The sequence below is a fragment of the Thyridium curvatum genome (genome assembly GCF_004353045.1).
Source record: "Thyridium curvatum strain D216 chromosome Unknown NODE_15_length_556224_cov_80.126021, whole genome shotgun sequence".
NCBI classification, from domain to species: Eukaryota; Fungi; Ascomycota; class Sordariomycetes; order Thyridiales; family Thyridiaceae; genus Thyridium; species Thyridium curvatum.
Window position 1 is genome coordinate 301662 of NW_022156770.1, and position 17400 is coordinate 319061.

A 17400-nucleotide genomic window follows, 5' to 3' on the forward strand; every position below is an offset into this window, starting at 1 on the left:
ATACTTCCCCTCTTTCAGTCAAGATCTTGTATTTTCAAGAATAGTGCTGCTAGGGATATGTCAATTGTAAACGTACACATTCAACTGTGCTTTTGAGGTTCCATTCCAGCCTTGTTCAAATCTAAATACACATGTTTTTGCAGTTCAATATCTTGTCATTAGTCGTCGCTCAAAGCTTCAATCAAGCAAAAGAGATCCACATCTGATACTCTCCCATGACTCTGCACAAGTTCCAGGGGCTAGTCTCTTCAAGTGGCTGCGTCCAAACGGTTTCCAGCAAGACCAGAGTTTCTCTCATGTTCCCAAGCCCAATGGTCTCGGACATCGCCCGCAGACGGGCTCGAATGATCTCCTTGACTGCATCGCTAGACGTGCAGCAGCCGATGACAGCCAAGGGCCAGCAGAGACTCGTGTTGACTCTATCCGATACAGGCAGCTGCTGTAATGATAGTAGAGCTTCCGCGACAGCGCCATCAATCAGGGCCTTGTGCGTATCGGTGTTCGCATCGCCTTGGTGGGGATTGCCGATCAGCGTCCACAGGTAGAGGAGCACGGCTTGCTTAAAGACCAGTGCTGCCAGCTGGGAGTTGGGACGAGCGGATGGGTCGGGGCAGTACGCCATGATCTGTGACTGCAGGAGGCCAAAGGTGATGATGTCACTGGGTGATGGCGCTGCGGTAGACTCGCTTCCTCCACTTGAACCTAGCATGCTCTGGCCCAGCGCGAAGATCTGCGTGATCAGATAAAGGAGCTCGATCCAACAGCCGCCCAGCTGCCCAATATACTTGTTCTCGACAAGCTGGAGGACTTTTTGGTCAATCTCGGGCGTCATCATGGTCTGTCGTGTATATCGGACGTCTACCGAGATCATGCTGGTGGCGGCCATGTGCACGTAGTATTCGACGAGGAAGTCTGGAAGGTCCTGGAGAGAGGACGAGGAGGGCTGCGAAAGAAGAACCTTGAGAAGGGTCTTGGATGCCGAGAGATGATCAAAGACGACGCCGTGTACGTCACCTCGAGCAACCTAGATATGTATCTGATTAGTGAAATCCGAGATAAAGACTCTGGCAAAGTGTCCGACCAACCTCTGTCAGGCACAGGACAAGGCTCCCGACGGTGACCACCAACACATTCTGTTCCCTCCCGTTCGCGTAGTCACTAAGCACGCCCCTGAAAGAACTGAGCGATTTTGAATAGGACTGATGTGCAACTTCATTGGCCGAGTCCGTATGCGCTGAGTGCGCCCATGCCTGGCGATGAGCGGCGCTCTGGGCCAGGATGAGCTGGAGGACGAGGGAGTTGGAAAACGCTAGCGGTATGAGCTTGGTGACGAATGGATTGACATCAGTCGAGCCGTTTCCCATGCTATTGACGGTCTTGGAGAGGTAGTAGCTCAGCAGTTCCATGGATTGGTGACTCTGGTCAGGTAGAAGACCGAGAGACGGCTGGAGGGGAGGAGTTAATAGTGTCGGAAGGAGCGATGAATCGAACACAGACTCGCTTGTTGTGATAAGGGCATCATCGGCGAAGTCAGCGCCATCGAGGCTGAACAGTTGATCATTTTCTGCCGCAATGACTTCCGTGGAAGCGGATTGGATATTATCAGCGCTAGCCAGTGGGATATCAGGTGATGAAGAGAAGGGTGAGGTAGATGGATCTAGCCCGGCGGCCAGAGGCGGAGGTGCAAGTAGCTCTCCGTCTAGGCCGTCATTGCCGATCAGGTCGAGATCGGCCTCTGAAGTCGACAGGGGCAATGTGAAACAAGATGGATCGAGGAGTGAAGTAACCAAGTCAACCGTGTTCTCCAGCGAGACAGCAGTTGCAGTGGTAGCACTAGCTGCCTCGTGATCCGGCCGAGGCCCGAAGGCCGGACTGGGGATCTGTTGAAGCCGTGCTGACCATTGACTTGGCGAGTGGGTCGTGGGCACTCCGGAGATACGCGGTTCGATGTATCGCAGACCCGTAGCTGCCGGAGCACTCTCCCTGCGCCTGCCGGCGGAACTTGTTTGAGTGTCTCCGCGTGAACTAGCAGTGGTAGAAGGAGTCGGCTTCCGAAGGTCCCCTCGGGCAGACGACGAAGGCTTAGGGGCCACACTCGGCCAGTGACAATCGAGCTTGTTGCGTTTGCAGCCGATGCAGACTGGCTTCTCCTCGTTGCACTTCTTCTTGCGGCGTCGGCATGTGAAGCACCCGTTGCGGCTACGGACTGGCGGTGCCGGTAAGTGGGTCGCTTCGGGTCGCTCCATGATTCGGTTAAAGAGCCAGGTTGAGACTTGATCAGTAGCACTTCGTCAAGCACGAATATCAAAGATGGAATCTGGGGCTCACAGCAGCGTGGACCAAAGGGCCTTGCTCCATGCACGTGAGCGGGGGCTCGTTTCGAATCTGGGGTGTCGCCATGAATTACCTATCTATGGAGCCATCGACGGAGGACGACGATCCCCGCTTTGATTGGAGGAGTAGCCAAGATCGGGGAACGAGACGGGGAGGGTGTCTAGACTTATTGGTACTAGTTCATGAGCTATCTCTTGTACGAAGGTACGGACAACTGACTCCGAAACTGGATACACCACACACACTCTCTCTCTCGTTCTCACTCTTCACATGCAGACAGTGATTCGCCTCCCACTGGATAACACTGGCCACGACATGCGGGTTACGTAACGCCACGTAAGAAGCAAGTATATGCCCTTCCTTGCTTACTTGATCTGAAGTGCATCTTGCATGAGATGCAGAGCCGTAAACAAGCTCGCATCGTGGTATCTCCGTGCAACGACCTGGATATTCATAGGAGCACCTTCAAAGTCAACTTCCTCCCAGAGCTGCCTGACATGCTTGCATTGGTCACTCAGCGGTGTCTTTGAAGAGTAGTCCTCTTGGCCCTTGGCCAGGGCCCTGATCGGAGTCGGGAGCACGACACCGGGGTAGTCGACATAATTCCACAGGGCAGTGTAATTCCAGTAGAAAGCAGTCTCGTGTGTACATGCCGGGCCAACAAAGGCTGGGCAGATGACCAAGTCAACATCCTGCGCAGCCCAGTGCTGAGAGAACTCGCATCGGAACTGATCGCGACGCAGGCGCTGGTCAAGAATCCCCGAAGCCGTGAGGCCAGCGCCTTCCGCGTCCTTGATGATCCATTGGGTCAGGGGGAACATTGGTTCGCCCGTCGCTGCGAGCTTGGATTTGATCAGATTGCCGCCATCCGGCCAGTAGGCGAGCCGGATGTCCTTCATAGCCTCTGCCGTTCCATAAAGCTCGAATGGTTTGATTTGGAAAGCAGACGACTTTGCGAGCTGCTCTCGAGCCCAATTCAGGGCTCGGATGGCGGGCGGCTGCGGCTCGATAATCCCGTCATTCATCGCGAACCCGATCTTCAGAGATGCAGTACCCTCTTGGAGTTGGGTCGAGGTCGATACATCCCAAGGCAAAGGAATGACCCGCGGGTCTTCGATGTATGGCTTCGCAGCAGCCATCACGGACATGAAGAGATTCATGTCCCGTAACGAAGTGCACATGGGCCCAGTAGAACACAGGATATTGAGTTCTGCAAGGGCACCGCCGTTGAGGAAGTCTTTCATCGGAAGCACGTACGACGTCGGTTTGAAACCGTAGATGCCACAGAACGCCGACGGGCCGCGGACACTGCCTCCAATATCCGTCCCAATCCCGAGAATGGAGCCACGCATAGCAACGAGGGCCGCTTCGCCACCTGTGGAGCCACCAGCCGAGAGACCGATGTTGTGAGGGTTGAGCACTCGCCCGATAGGTGAAGTGCTCTCCAGATGCATGATGGACTGAGGCTGGTTTGTCTTGCAGTAGAAGACGGCGCCAGCTTTACGCAAAATTGCAATCATCAAGCTGTCCCTGTCGTCCACCATTCTCGTGCTCAAATAGCCAACATCATTATAATGCCCGGCGACCGGGATGTGCTGCTTGATACTGATAGGGACGCCGTGAAGCGGACCAATAGTCTTTCCCGTCTTCTCGAGGTGGTCATCTAGCTGCTTCGCCCGCTCGATGGCCTCGTCCATAAACCATTCCGTCAGGCAGCAGGTGAGCTGGTGCGCTATAATGGCCCTTTTTGCAAAGGCCGTGGACACGGCGACTGCTGTGAGCTTCTTGGAAGCAATGGCGGATGCTAGACTAACAGCATCATACTTCTCGGTGATATCGATCTCCTCGGGAGACAGAATACCGCACTCTCGAGGAATGCCGGTGACATCTTTGGGAGGGTTCTCGGTGATATGGCGCGGCAAAATCAACGCTTCGGGCACAAACGCAGCGAATTCGTCTAGTATCAAGGTCCGCAAAGCTTCATATTCAGGGGTGCCTGAAGGAAGTGGAGGCCCTTGCTGGACGACCACAAGTGAGGTAGAAGACATGGCGAGATTCGTGCCCAGGTGAAGGGTCTATGATCTTAGAAGATCACACAAAAACAGCGACGCAGGCCTCTGGATGGCGCGTGATAGAGAACGGAGGAGAGCCGTCATACAAGCAGGAGGTGCGGGGTCACTAAGAAGGCGCGGGTGGATACACTGATATCGGGTAGTCTTGTCGCCCAGTTCAAGTGCCGCCTCCTATCAAGGCCAGTCTTGCTATCGACCCTTTATGTACAAGCAGCGGGATGGCACCTGTATATTCCTAAGACACAAATAACGACTCTCGCCAGATTGTCGGGACGGGGCATACCCTCCCCGACTTCACGTCGGTCAAGCCGCGCAGATTCCCGAGTTCTCGGTTTGCCGAGAAATACAAGTACTGGGGTTGGCTCTCCCTCCGGTTCATTGTCCGTAACCCAGAACCGAATCCTGGCTCTGCATACAATACAAGGAGTAGTCTCCAGAGTGTTCTCGAAGGGGGGGTTGTATCTATTGTTATCTTGGTCGTCTCCTCCCTTGAGTGATTCTCTATCTTGACATTGCATGTCCGATTCTAAGAAACAACCCTATCCTATTTGAACAGTTTACACGAACAACGTTTCCATCGCCTCAGGGTTCAAGAGTTAATACCCACGTTCACACTGAGCCATCATACATTCAAAATGAGTCTCCGATCTTCGCCTTTGAACCCCACATACCTTGATCCATCATATGAAATTTCCGCTTTGGGCAGTGTGTCTGAGACGATTCAGATCACAGACGCCTTCCTGTTGACCGGCGTGATCGGCTCACCCGCAAATCCCCCGTTGGCATCCACAACCTGCAAGATGTTCCTCATGGCGTTGAGCTCGAAGGTGATGTGCATCGTCAGCGCCGCGCCGCCGTTGTGGCACGTCAGCGTCACGTCGATGGGCTTGTCGTCCCACTAGCCCATTCCGCCGACGGTCTGAAAGTGCGAGCGGAAGATGGCCGAGAAGTCGCCATGTCTGTTGTAAGTTTTCTGTCAGGATCGGAGAGAGTGAAATGCAAGTGACTTGAGTCCACACGGGGCACGTGTTTATCTTACTTCTTCTCTGTCAATGCTCCTCGTTTGGGGCAGCATCAAACGTCATTGTAAAGGCGTCATTGTAGAAGTCGGAATTGTACTTGATATCCTCGCCAAGCCGCAGGACCACGGGCTTCTCGGCCTGGGAAGCCATGTTGCCTGCGAAGGGGGTTATTTTGCTACTGAGTCTCTCATAATAATCTGCAAGAAGGACTAGGCGACAGATAATCGGGGACTAAAAGATGAATAACATGAGTCGGGAAAGTGAGCTTCAGACTTTGCGCCCCAGCTCCGGCCTGGTAATAGTGAATATATCCGTCCCCTGCGGGCCTATATGTGGAGTAACAGCTGGCTGTGATGGGAAGACGAGTCGTTGGCTGTTCATGCGATATGGGGGAAGTTGATGTGGAGACTGGTACAAACCCGGTGCTTCCTCAGCCGGGTATGAGCAAGCCTTGGCGGGTTGAAATACGAATAAGGGCAAGAGTATAAGACTCTTCCAAAAACCACTGGCTTGGAATTTTTCAATACCTCGTTTTGTCAAGTTGGCTCTCTAGAAAGATAGTCCCGGCTCAATCCTTGAAGGGATGTCAAAAACTTGTGATGCACAGCGAGACAACGAAGGGATTCGATAGAAAGGCTGAGTCCAGAAGGAGGATCCAGACGCGAACCAGCAAATCACAGAGTTTCGACCTCCGAATTTTGTATAGAAATTGAGAAACAAAAGTTGAAAATGCATATTGTTTGTCGAATGAGGGAGGATCATGAAGAGACCTGGAAGATCTTTCACTATAAGAATGTCAGAAAAAATAATGTATAACTGCAAAACACATCATGAGCTGTTACTATGTTATGGAATTATTCCAATTTTGTAAACACATGCTAATATCGTAGATCATCACTAGAGTTGGTCAACTTGAGAATCCAGTTACTTTGTTGGTGAGTTTGGAGGCTGTTGAGATCTTGGCGCTTAGGTAACCCGACCACGTGATGCTCATCCCTTGGGACATCGGCCAACAAGGACGCAGACTTCAAATCCGTTTTCGTGACGCGGGATGAAGTATCGCCGGACATGCTGTTCCAAGAGTTCAGGACAACATAAAATGGATCAAGCATGCCGATAGTCTCCATCCGCCCTCTTTCCTGGAGGAATGCACAACCTTTCTCTTCTCTCGTGTAGTGACAATCGGCGTGCTCCGCAGCTGAAGCTGTCGGGGCAACAGCTGGAGAGAGGATAGGAAAAAAGAGGAACAGATCCGCTTAAAGCGTTCCAATTCGCCTCGGCCAGCCGTTCTAGCGCAGTCTTAGGCGGGCCTTTTAGTTGGGAAAAGAAGGCGGAGGATGGACACGACAACTAAATTAGGCGTTGTAGTGGATATCATAAGGCCCGTAGGGTTAGCTAGAGGGGGACAAGCAGCGACTCACTCGCCTGCGTCTTCAGCTCTGTTTTCTGATGACAGATTCCTGCAAACACCAGACAGAGTTGACATGTAGATGTAGACCTGATTGTGACGCCGCAAATTACAGGTCCTGTCCCTGATCAATGAGCGTCCCTGCTTCGAGGGAACGGCACAACAAAGACCCCCGCGCGCGTGGACGAGTAATTGATTTATCGCGATGTGATTTGCTCGACGGAGCATCGTTTAGCAGCAAATGCACGGGCCAGACCAAATCTCGGTCAAGCATGCCAAGACCAAGCAGCCGCCTGGTCGAGAGCCTAGTCCCTCGGGGCCAGGCGAGGGCATGGATGGCATGGACGCATGAAGGCCGTTAGTGAACCCTCCTCAGGCACCTGATTATTGCCGCACTCTGTGACTCCCAAGCAAATTTGCACGGAGCAGAGAGCCAGCACTGGAGATCTAGTGGCCCCTAATAAGCGCCCAAAGGATAGCACCAGCGCTGCAGTAAATGGGGAGAAGCCTCCAGCTATCTCAACTGTGCTGCCGCCCCTAACAGCTAGCAGAGTCCTGGTTGCTTCCATAAACTCTTCTCCCCAACCAACCCCAGTATTTGGGGCCCGCAGAGTCGCTTCTCAGTGGACGAAAGGCCCAATTCCCACACCACCACAGACCACCTGTACAGGCACCTTGCACCTGCACCTGTGCCCTGCAGCCCCCTTCCTCCCCCTTCAACGCATTCTCTCACGCCAGTCTCTTCTCGATCCTTTCTCCCTCTCCCCAATCCTCTTTCCCTCATCCACGCCTTTCCTTCTCCTCCTCCTCCTCCTCCTCCTCCTCCTCCTCCTCCCGATCCCGCATCCTCTCCAACTGCGGCGTGTGCAATCCAAGGCCACCCTTCAATCCCCCCTGTGTGCCTTTTCTCGAGCCACAGCGCGGCAAACTCGACCTTTTCCGAGGCCCCTGTCCGATTGCGGGTTGCCCATCTCCCTTTTCGCTCGAGCGACAGGGTGACGAGGTTCAGAGGCGTTGGTCCCTTTTTCGCTCGGCAAACCACCACCTCCTCAACGCACTCCCTTTCCGATCGGGCCTTCACGACGTGTGCTACGACGACAATAGAAGCGTCGACGACGAATAGCCGACCGTGACGCATTCGGATTCAATTGAAGCGGTTGCTTTGACGGATGTCTCTTGCCTAGAACGTCACCGACGTGCAACCTCAGCCTCACCCACCGCCACAACCAACGCACGCTACGAACATTTTCTTGGCTCCGTCCAGTAAGTTTGCCAACCGCATCGTGGACAAGCAGCACACACCACCCGCCCCGTCCCCTCCCACGACACGACTTGCTTCCAGGTCGACTGGCCCGATCCCTTTATCAGCCTACCGTCCTTCCACTTGATGCCTTTGTGAAAACTTGAAAGTACTCGCATGCCGAGTCCCTGAGCATCTGTCGCTGACCGCCTACCCACATCAGCATACGACTGCTTGGCACCCGAAGTCAACGTCCCACTCATCGCCGAGCTCCTTTTCAACAGCTTCCCGGCCTTGCCCAACCACCCTTAAACGCCTCGCTCATCAATAGTACTTATCCATCGCCTCGATTTGAACTACCTCGGTCACAATGGCTTCTTCGTCATCCAACGTCGTCGGTGTGCACTACAGAGTAGGCAAGAAGATTGGAGAGGGGTCCTTCGGTGTTATTTTTGAGGGCACCAACCTGCTCAACAACCAGCAGGTTGCTATCAAATTTGTAGGTGCCACAATATCACTGCTCCGTCTGACACTCAGCGATGCCTGGGCGTGTCACGCATCGACCGCCAGGAGAACGTGCCGCTAATTAGCCATCTCGCAGGAACCGAGGAAGAGCGATGCTCCCCAGCTCCGAGATGAGTACCGGACCTACAAGATCCTGGTCGGCTGCCGTGAGTCAATTCGCGGTCGAGTATTCTATGAGCGTACTGGAACTGACGAGGCTCCGATAGCTGGCATTCCCAACGTGTACTACTTTGGCCAGGAAGGTCTCCATAATATCCTGGTCATCGATCTCCTAGGCCCTTCCCTTGAGGATCTCTTTGACCACTGCAACCGCCGGTTTACTATCAAGACCGTCGTCATGGTTGCCAAGCAGATGGTATGTCCTCACCGCCGTCTTTGGTCTGGTGACACCGGATCTGCAAAGGCTAATATGCTTCCTCTGTAGCTGTCTCGTGTGCAAACTATTCACGAGAAGAACCTCATCTACCGCGATATCAAACCCGACAACTTCCTCATCGGGAGGCCTGGCACCAAGACTGCCAACGTGATCCATGTCGTCGACTTTGGAATGGCAAAGCAGTACAGAGACCCCAAGACGAAGCAGCACATTCCCTACCGCGAGCGGAAATCCCTCTCGGGTACGGCGCGGTACATGAGTATCAACACTCATCTGGGCCGAGAGCAGTCACGTCGAGACGATCTCGAGGCTCTGGGCCACGTCTTCATGTACTTCCTCCGCGGTGGGCTGCCGTGGCAGGGCCTCAAGGCTGCGACAAACAAGCAAAAGTACGAAAAGATTGGCGAAAAGAAGCAGACGACAGCCATCAAGGAGCTGTGTGAAGGCTTCCCCATCCAATTCGAGAAGTACCTGACGTATGTCCGGAACTTGGGCTTCGAGGACACACCCGATTACGATTACCTGCGTGAGCTCTTCACCCAGGCCCTCAAAGATGCCGGTGGTGTCGAGGATGGCGAGTACGACTGGATGAAGGTTGGCAAGGAGAAGAAGCACGACTGGGACCGTCCCGGCGCGCTTCACAACCCAAACCAGAGACCCGGTGCATCCAACATGGAGCTGCACGGCAACTCGCGGGGGGCAACGACGCCTCACCAGGACCCTCGATCTCGTCTCACTGCCGACCGTTTAAACGCCGCGCAACCCCCGCCTCCTTCACCGATCAAGCAAACACCCCGGAAAGATCGGCAAAACGCCCCCGGCGCCATCATGGCGCAGAGGGGCTCAGGAGTCGGGGGTCTCCGGGACATGGCCACTCCGACGGGCTCGACGCAGGCTCAATTCCAGAACAGCAGCCAGAACCTGCCCCAGAGGCCGATGCACCAGCAGGTCGGCATGCAGGCCCAGGCCCCGTCTAACGGCCGCCAGGGTGAGCCACAGCCGACTGGTTTCCAGAAGTTCATGAAGGTGCTCTGCTGTGGCTAGTCATTCTGTAAGTCTATGTTGAACTGCACAAACTGAGCATTTTCTCCGTTCTGGCTAACACACCTCAGGAGAGAAAGCCATTAGTTTCCAGGAGCATTAGACATGGCGGCGATGACGCCTGCAACTTGATTTTTCGGACATATAGAGAGGAGCACGCATTTTCTAACGACACATTGCATCCTGACCCCTTTTCCGCCCCGCCCCGCCCTACACACTTTCTGTCCAGGACCACCAATGCCTGGCCAGTCTACGGACCATCTTTTGTTAGAGCTGCGACGTGGGATGCAGATATACCACCTGAACACCCACTCTTTCTGGCCGTACATGAGCCTGAGTCGCAATTACCGATCTGCTACATCGTGGTCCGGGGCGACAACGGCAACTGGGATACGGGACAGCGCACGCACTACCTCTTCTATTGCCACCATAATGACGAGACCAGACGACCTTGTTTTTGATAAATTCTATCTGTTGAGAAACGGTCAGCGTTGGCGCTGGCTGGGCATCATCACTTTTCACCTCCCGTTTTTTTTTGTCGAAACGTTCTACGCGCAAAAAAAGAAAGGAATTCTGCATTGGGTCTGGCCGGCTTTTCTCCTCATTCATGTCTTTTGTTTTCCTTTGTGCACAGCTCCTTGTTAGTAATCTTTCTCGTCGAGTTTTTCTGGTTTCCAGCAGCGACACAGTATCATGAAAGGGGAGGGGGCGGCGATCTAGATGAGGAGTCGCAGAGTGGAGGAGAGAAGACGAGAAGCTTTGAAGGGGCGGCTTGTGCGGAGGTCTAGAGGAGAGGGGCGTTGCGGACGGAGGAGTGACACCGTCAGCAGCTGGGGCCGTTGAGAGAAGCGACATAGCTCATTGAGATATAGAATTGAGCTCCTGGTACCTTTTCCTTTTTTACGCTGCTGCTGACGATGAACACTGCCCGCAACGGGAGAGAGATGAAGCAAGTCGAGGGACTGGGGATAGAATGGAAATAGGCGAAGAAAAGAAAAAAGGGTTCAATCAGCTTTGAAATTCATGCGCAAACCTTGATTCATGTAAGTTATGACTTTGATGGACATGAGAATAACGGATAGGGACATAGAGGAATAAAAATACACTCTCAGAAGATGCACATATATATCGTTCATTACAAGATGCGCCGTAGGTGGTCATTCCAACGCCAGTCGACAGACGTGCCATCGACGCTTCGAGGGACGCTGGGTCTCTATTACAGTCGTCTTAAAAGCCCTGCTCCCTTTCGCCTTTCCGAATTCACTCTTTTGCCATCCCTCCCCCTTTTTTCCATAAACCCAACGACAGACACATGGGGAATTCCATCCTGGTCATCCCCATCAAAGCCATATATCGCCCGTCCGGAGTCTAGAAACAAAACAAGAGCCCCTAGGGGATATAAATAGCTCGGGAAAAGAGCCCATATGTCCACGCGGCTTCTGCCTTTGGCGTCCATCCATGCAGCCAACTTCCGTCGCCACACGCAGCCCTCGGCCTCCCCTGCGCTCCTTTCTTTTCTCTGTTTTACGTGAGCTTCTGCTTGATGAAGAAGGACCGCAGGTGGGAGAGCTGCCAGGCGCAGGTGCCGCCGAGGATGACGAGCTGGATGATGATCCAGCGGATGACGCGGGCGTTTGTCGACTCGGACTGGTCGCGGAACTCGGCCTCGCGTTCCTGTTGCGTTTTGTGTCAGTCAGTTACGTTATCATGGTAGGTGAAGGGAGTGGAGCGAAGACGGGGGGGAGGGGGGAAGGACACCCGTACCCTCTGGAAGACCTGCTCCCTCCGGATGTCGTTGAGGCGGGCGTTGAGGTCGCGGATGCGGCCGGCGATGTCCTCGATCTTGGACTTGTCGGACGACTCGATGGCGCTCGTCTCGCCGATGGCGAGGTCGAGGGTGAAGCGGACGCCGCCGTTGGGGTTGTTGATGGAGAGCCACGAGGAGCGGCCCGAGTTGGACGAGGGCGTGAAGCAGAGCTTGTGCTCGCCCGCGTCGGCGGCCGTGAAGGTGAAGCGGCCCTCGGCCTGGCCGCGGTTGGAGACGACGCGGTGGTCGTTGTCGAAGGTTTCCTGTTTTGGCGGAGCGATTGGCGTACGGTCAGTATTATCATCAAAGAGAGGAGAGAGAAAGAGAGAGGGGGGGAGAAAGGCGCTGGCTCTTCTTACGTCGACGGAGATGTAGATGCTCAGGCCGTCGTGCTTCCACCAGACCCCGCGCTGCTCGTCGAACTCCTCGGCCGTGTAGGTGCCGACGACCATGGTGTCCTTGGGCAGCTCCTCGAAGAAGCACTTGGGCACGGAGCCGTCGATGTAAAAGTAGAGCGCCTGAGCGACGGTGCTCAGGGCGAGCATGGGGAGGAACGCTCTCATCTTGGCCGGGTGTTTGTCTGTCCTTTTTCTCGTGTATATCTCGCTCTTTTGTTTCGATTAACCCAGGACCAATTTGCGAATAAAGAGGTCAATTCACACGAATTCAGTCGGTATTGACCTTTGGGGGACTGGCACTCGTGCGAGTTGGACCGTAAACTGTCGTCGTGTCGTGTGTGTGGTGGATATGAGATTCACAAGCCTTGCCCCTAAAGTTGAGTGTCGTGCTGGCCTTGGCCCCAAAAGGTGCCACGTTCGAAAATCTGCTAGTGCCTCGAGAGCCGCTGCCCTGCCATAAACCCAGCAGCCAGCAGCCAAAATGGCCAGGCCAGGGGGCGGAAATGGGGGAAAGCGTGTTTTCGCGTGTCGGTCCCTGTCACGTGTGTTTCCTCGAGCCCACCTGCCCTGCTGAAAGTCGAGGCGTGCACCTACCTAACTTGGACCACCTGCACGCTAAAAGTTTTGGATGGAACAACCAAAAGACGTCGTCGCTGATATCTAGCCAAACATTCCCAAAATTTCAAGATCGCGTCCCCCATCTCGAGACGAAAGAACATCTTAACACACCGGCGAACCAGCATCGCATCCACGATCGTACTCGGCTCGCATCAATCGAGCATCTAGCTGCATCCCATCTCAATCGAGCGCTACTATCGCTGTATCCGGGATATTTTTCTGAAATCGCATTTCATCCGATTCGATACTACACATACGGATCGCCATGATCGTTTGAACTTCAGCAACTAGCCTGCACAGCACTGAGCATACCAACACACCAAATTCGTCATCATGGCCTCGCTCGACGTCCGCGACGTCTTGAACCTACCGCAGGATGGCCCCGCGCCCCGTCCGGCCAAGAAGCTCAAGACCGCCGCCAACCGACCGAACCTCAAGGGTCTCGCCCGAGAGGTCCAGAACCTGGGAGGCGACAACCCCATCGCCATCGTCCCGGATGTATCGTCACAGTTCAAGAAGCGCCGGCTTGCTAACTGGAAGCCCGCGCACTGGGAGCTCAAGCCGTTCCGCAACTCGGCGCGAGACGACGGCAGCCTCGTACTTCGGCACTGGAGGAGGGCGACTGAGGCACCCCATCCCGGCGACGACAACGGTGCATCCGATGCCGCTGCAGCAGAAGAGGCCCAGGCAGAAAGCAAGGCCGCGAGTGGAGAGGCCCAGGTCGAAGACTCGGCGTTTGCCAAGTTCAATGTGCGGGTCGATGTCCCTCAGTACAGCGACGACCAGTACAACTCGAATCTGGCCAGCGAGGAATGGACCAAGGAGGAGACAGACTACCTCCTGGACGTGGTGAGGGCGTACGACCTAAGGTGGCCGCTCATCTGGGACCGCTACGAATATGCACCCCAGTTGCCAGAAGGCAGCGATCAGGAGAGCATGGCCATGATCCCGGCGTCCAAGTCGCGCACGATGGAGGACCTGAAGGCCCGGTACTACGAGATCGCCGCCAAGATGCTAGCCATCCAGAAGCCCGTGCAGTACATGACGCAGGCAGAGTACCAGATCCACGACATCATGGCCAACTTCAACCCGCAGCAGGAGCGCCAGCGCAAGGAGTTTGCCATCAACACGCTCAACCGCTCCAAGGAGGAGGCCCGCGAGGAGGAGTCGCTGCTGCTCGAGGTCAAGCGCATCCTCGCCCGCTCCGAGCGCATGAACGAGGAGCGCCACGAGCTCTACGCCCGCCTCGACTACCCGCACACCGACTCGGACATCAGCCCCTTCAAGTCGAGCGCCGGCCTGCAGACGCTGCTGCAGAACCTCATGAACGTCGACAAGTCCAAGAAGCGCAAGTCGCTGATGGGCGCCGACGGCGTCAGTCCCGCGGGCCCCGCGGGCGCGGCTGCCGGCCCCAACGGCCAGGCCGGTTCGGCCACACCCGTCGCCGAGTCGGCCAACCGCCGGGAGAGCATCGCCGCCTCGGGAGCAGCAGGCGCGCACCGCGACTCGGCCGTCGGGACCGAGAAGGGCACGCCCACCACCGAGGCCGCGACGCCCATCACGGGCAAGAACGCCAAGAAGGGTGCCGCCGCCGCCGCCGCAGCCCAGGCCGCCGCCGAGCGCCGCAAGCTCACGGAGCAGGAGGAGCAGGTCTACGGCGTGTCGCACCACGACCGGCTGGGCCCGGGCCCCACGTTCCGCTACGAGAAAGTCAACAAGCTCTTCACGCAGAAGAGCGGCCAGCAGCAGCTGCGCATCACCAACGCGCTCAACGAGCTCGACGTGCCCCCCCGGCTCGTCATGCCGACGGCGGCCGTCACGGCGCAGTTCGAGCAGCTCATCCACGGCGTCATCGCGCTCGTCGACCTGCGCAAGGTGGCCGACAAGCTCGACGGCGAGCTCAAGATCGAGGAGGCGCGCGCGGCGGAGCGGAGGAAGGCGCAGGCCGTGCTGAGCCAGGTCGACGGCGCGGGCGACGAGCCCCCCGCCGGCGGCGACAAGGAGGACGCTGCTGCTGCTGGTGGTGGTGGCGAGAAGAAGGCGGCGGCGGGCGTGGAGGGAGGCGAGAAGGGTGCTGCCGGGGCGGACAAGGAGGGCGGAGACGAGGCGAAGAAGGAGGACGCCGCGGACGGCACGGAGGAGACTCGTGCCGAGGCCGCGCAGGCTACGAACGGGGAGGACAAAGATGGCGAGGCTGCTGGGGATGACGACCGCGGCGGGGAGGCGTCCGGGGACGCCAAGGTCGTCAAGGAGGAGGAGGAGGCATCAGCAGCAGCAGGGGCGCCGGAGAAGGAGGGGAGGGAGAGGAGGCCCGGCAGCAGCGGGCGCCCGGGCAGCAGCGGACGTCCCGGGAGCAGCGGACGGCCCGGGAGCAGCGGCGCGCACAAGCGGAGCGCGAGCGTGCTGAGCACCACGAGCGACAAGAGCGCCAAGAGGCAGAAGAAGTAAGGGCCGGAGCTTCCAGAAGGAGAGCTTGCTTGCTGGCTGGGTGTAATGTCTACTATTGGCTGGCGATGGGAGTCATGTCATGGTGGAACTCTGTGTACGAAGATCATGTTTCCAAGGCTATAGCGCTATATAATAGGAGCTCGCGAGCGGTGAAGGTTGCCTCTCACCACCTTGATCTTTCTTTCCTGCTGCAACATGGCTCGTGGGCACATGAATGAAGTGGGAGGTTCTGTCCTTATTGCCTCGTGCAAGCAGGTCTACAGCTCCTGGTCAGACCTGTGGCTTACTCAAGATATCCAAATACGCAACGTGATACTATAGAGGATTTGACATTGTCGGCACAATGTCTGAGAGAATTTCGTCCTGGTATGATGTTCTGAAAGCTTCATCAAGGGGGGACACACCGTTGGGAGCTATTCGATATAGAATCAAAGACAAGATTAACGTCCCTCTAGGCGAGAGTGCGCCATCACCACATCTGTTGACTCCTTTGCGATATGACGCAAGTATGTCCATTCTCCACTGGGTGCTGTCAGAATATCAAAGACCGGGTCATCTCGACCCGGCAAGGACACAAAGTATCCTCGACATTCAACAAGTATCGGTACAAAACCTACAGGAAATGATGCTGGAAATGAAGCTGGCTCCCCCCTTACCGCTGCGGTAGTCTGCACTAGCAGGGGACTTTCAAGATTGGCTAGGGAGTGATGGGCGCACTCCCCTATGGTTTGAAACGTCGCTGTTCTGCGATCGTCGCCACGATGCATGTGTAATGGATCTGAAATCTCAAAATAAGTCTTGTTCGTTTCACACAGACGAAATTGTGCTTGTAGACTCGCCGAAGCGTTTGTGGGGAGCGCGGGCGTCAAAGGGGAGCGCACGGCCTGACGTTTCGATAAACAAGTTACCCGTGCTGCAGCCGCCCATGCGGCTCTATTCCTGGTTTCCTGTTTCCCGTGCAAGACCCTTAATTTAGCAACCAACGAGGGGGACCCGGCCTGCTGATAAAGGGGGTGTACAGTCCGTTCCCCGGCAGAGCCCAAAATAGGTGCACCGGACGGGTGGGAAAGAGATCTGGGCTAAATCAAAGGCCAGTCGCATGCGTCACCAACGACATCTGTACGTGCGCGAAAAGGGGGTGCTCTTGTCGCCCGGCCCGACGGTACGGATGACGCCAGCTCGAGGGGGGCAACCTGTCAGGTACACCAATCGCAGACATGTGATGGCAGACGGCACTTGTGCATGAGCAAGCCGCTGTCCCTCCCCCGCGGGTGGGCAGGTGCCATGGCCACGGGCGGTGGCTGCTTGCTCGAGGCTCGTGGAGGGTCCTGCCGGCAGTAGTCTGCCCAGACGCCGGGCGCCCAGCCAGCGGCAAGCCTTCGACGCTGGCGTCAAGATCTCCCTGGGCGAGGACGACGATTGGGTCCTCGGGCATGACGTGCAGGACGGCCACACCGAGCGTCTCGCCCGCGTGGCCGGCGTAGGCAGCCATCTCGTCCAGTCAAGGGCCTGCGAGGCTGCCGACGTGGGATGGGATTGCATCATGGGCGGCGCCGCAGAGGGGACCGGAGACCCATCAGCCAGGCAAGCGCTGGCTTCGAGACCGACGATGGCCCGAAAATAGAAGCGCTTCGTCTCTCCAAGATCCGCCGATGTGACGATAGCACGCCAAGGACGCACACAAGGTGACGACTTGGTAGACCTCGCTGCTTAAAGGTCTATCGAGCATTTCCTCGAGCACCCGCTGGCAGTTTGACGAGCGGAAGCGTGGACGATGCCAGCGCTTAGACGGGCGCGTAGAACTGAGCGGCTATCCTGGCCGATCTGATTCGTCCCTGGCTGCTGGTTAGAGAAGGTGGAGACATGAGGAGCGAGCTGATTGGCTTACCTGGCTGCAGAATGACATATTCTTAGCTGTACTGGCAAGGAGAGGGGAGGATCTGGAGGATTCTGAATCCAATTACTTGTTGAAAGGGAATTTTACAGAAATGAGCAAATGCGTATTGCTGTGCTCATCTGCTGGCGGCGTTGATGTGGGGGGGGAAGAAGGAGGTTGAATCGGCCTTCAAGATCCGACCAACCTCCCAGCGGTCTTTCTTTTCTTGGAAGGC

General features: G+C 56.0%; 5 protein-coding genes across 5 annotated transcripts; 2 read left to right on the forward strand and 3 right to left on the reverse strand.

The window, feature by feature from the left end:
• Nucleotides 1-181: 181 nt before the first annotated feature.
• Nucleotides 182-2246, reverse strand: E0L32_003480 (uncharacterized protein; the record flags this gene model as incomplete). Its single annotated transcript, XM_031137785.1, has 2 exons — nucleotides 182-1024; nucleotides 1086-2246. 2 exons carry the CDS (start codon nucleotides 2244-2246, stop codon nucleotides 182-184), a joined length of 2004 nt encoding a protein of 667 aa, XP_030998629.1.
• Nucleotides 2247-2699: 453 nt separating this feature from the next.
• On the reverse strand, nucleotides 2700-4382 carry E0L32_003481 (uncharacterized protein; the record flags this gene model as incomplete). The annotated part of the gene is made up of 1 exon (XM_031137786.1): nucleotides 2700-4382. One exon carries the CDS (start codon nucleotides 4380-4382, stop codon nucleotides 2700-2702), a length of 1683 nt encoding a protein of 560 aa, XP_030998630.1.
• A 4064-nt stretch (nucleotides 4383-8446) lies between these two features.
• Nucleotides 8447-10021, forward strand: E0L32_003482 (uncharacterized protein; the record flags this gene model as incomplete). The annotated part of the gene is made up of 3 exons (XM_031137787.1): nucleotides 8447-8575; nucleotides 8678-8956; nucleotides 9026-10021. The coding sequence occupies 3 exons, from the start codon at nucleotides 8447-8449 to the stop codon at nucleotides 10019-10021; spliced, it is 1404 nt and encodes a 467-aa protein (XP_030998631.1).
• A 1521-nt stretch (nucleotides 10022-11542) lies between these two features.
• Nucleotides 11543-12388, reverse strand: E0L32_003483 (uncharacterized protein; the record flags this gene model as incomplete). Its single annotated transcript, XM_031137788.1, has 2 exons — nucleotides 11543-11692; nucleotides 11783-12388. The coding sequence occupies 2 exons, from the start codon at nucleotides 12386-12388 to the stop codon at nucleotides 11543-11545; spliced, it is 756 nt and encodes a 251-aa protein (XP_030998632.1).
• A 786-nt stretch (nucleotides 12389-13174) lies between these two features.
• Nucleotides 13175-15289, forward strand: E0L32_003484 (uncharacterized protein; the record flags this gene model as incomplete). The annotated part of the gene is made up of 1 exon (XM_031137789.1): nucleotides 13175-15289. The coding sequence occupies one exon, from the start codon at nucleotides 13175-13177 to the stop codon at nucleotides 15287-15289; it is 2115 nt and encodes a 704-aa protein (XP_030998633.1).
• Nucleotides 15290-17400: the final 2111 nt, after the last annotated feature.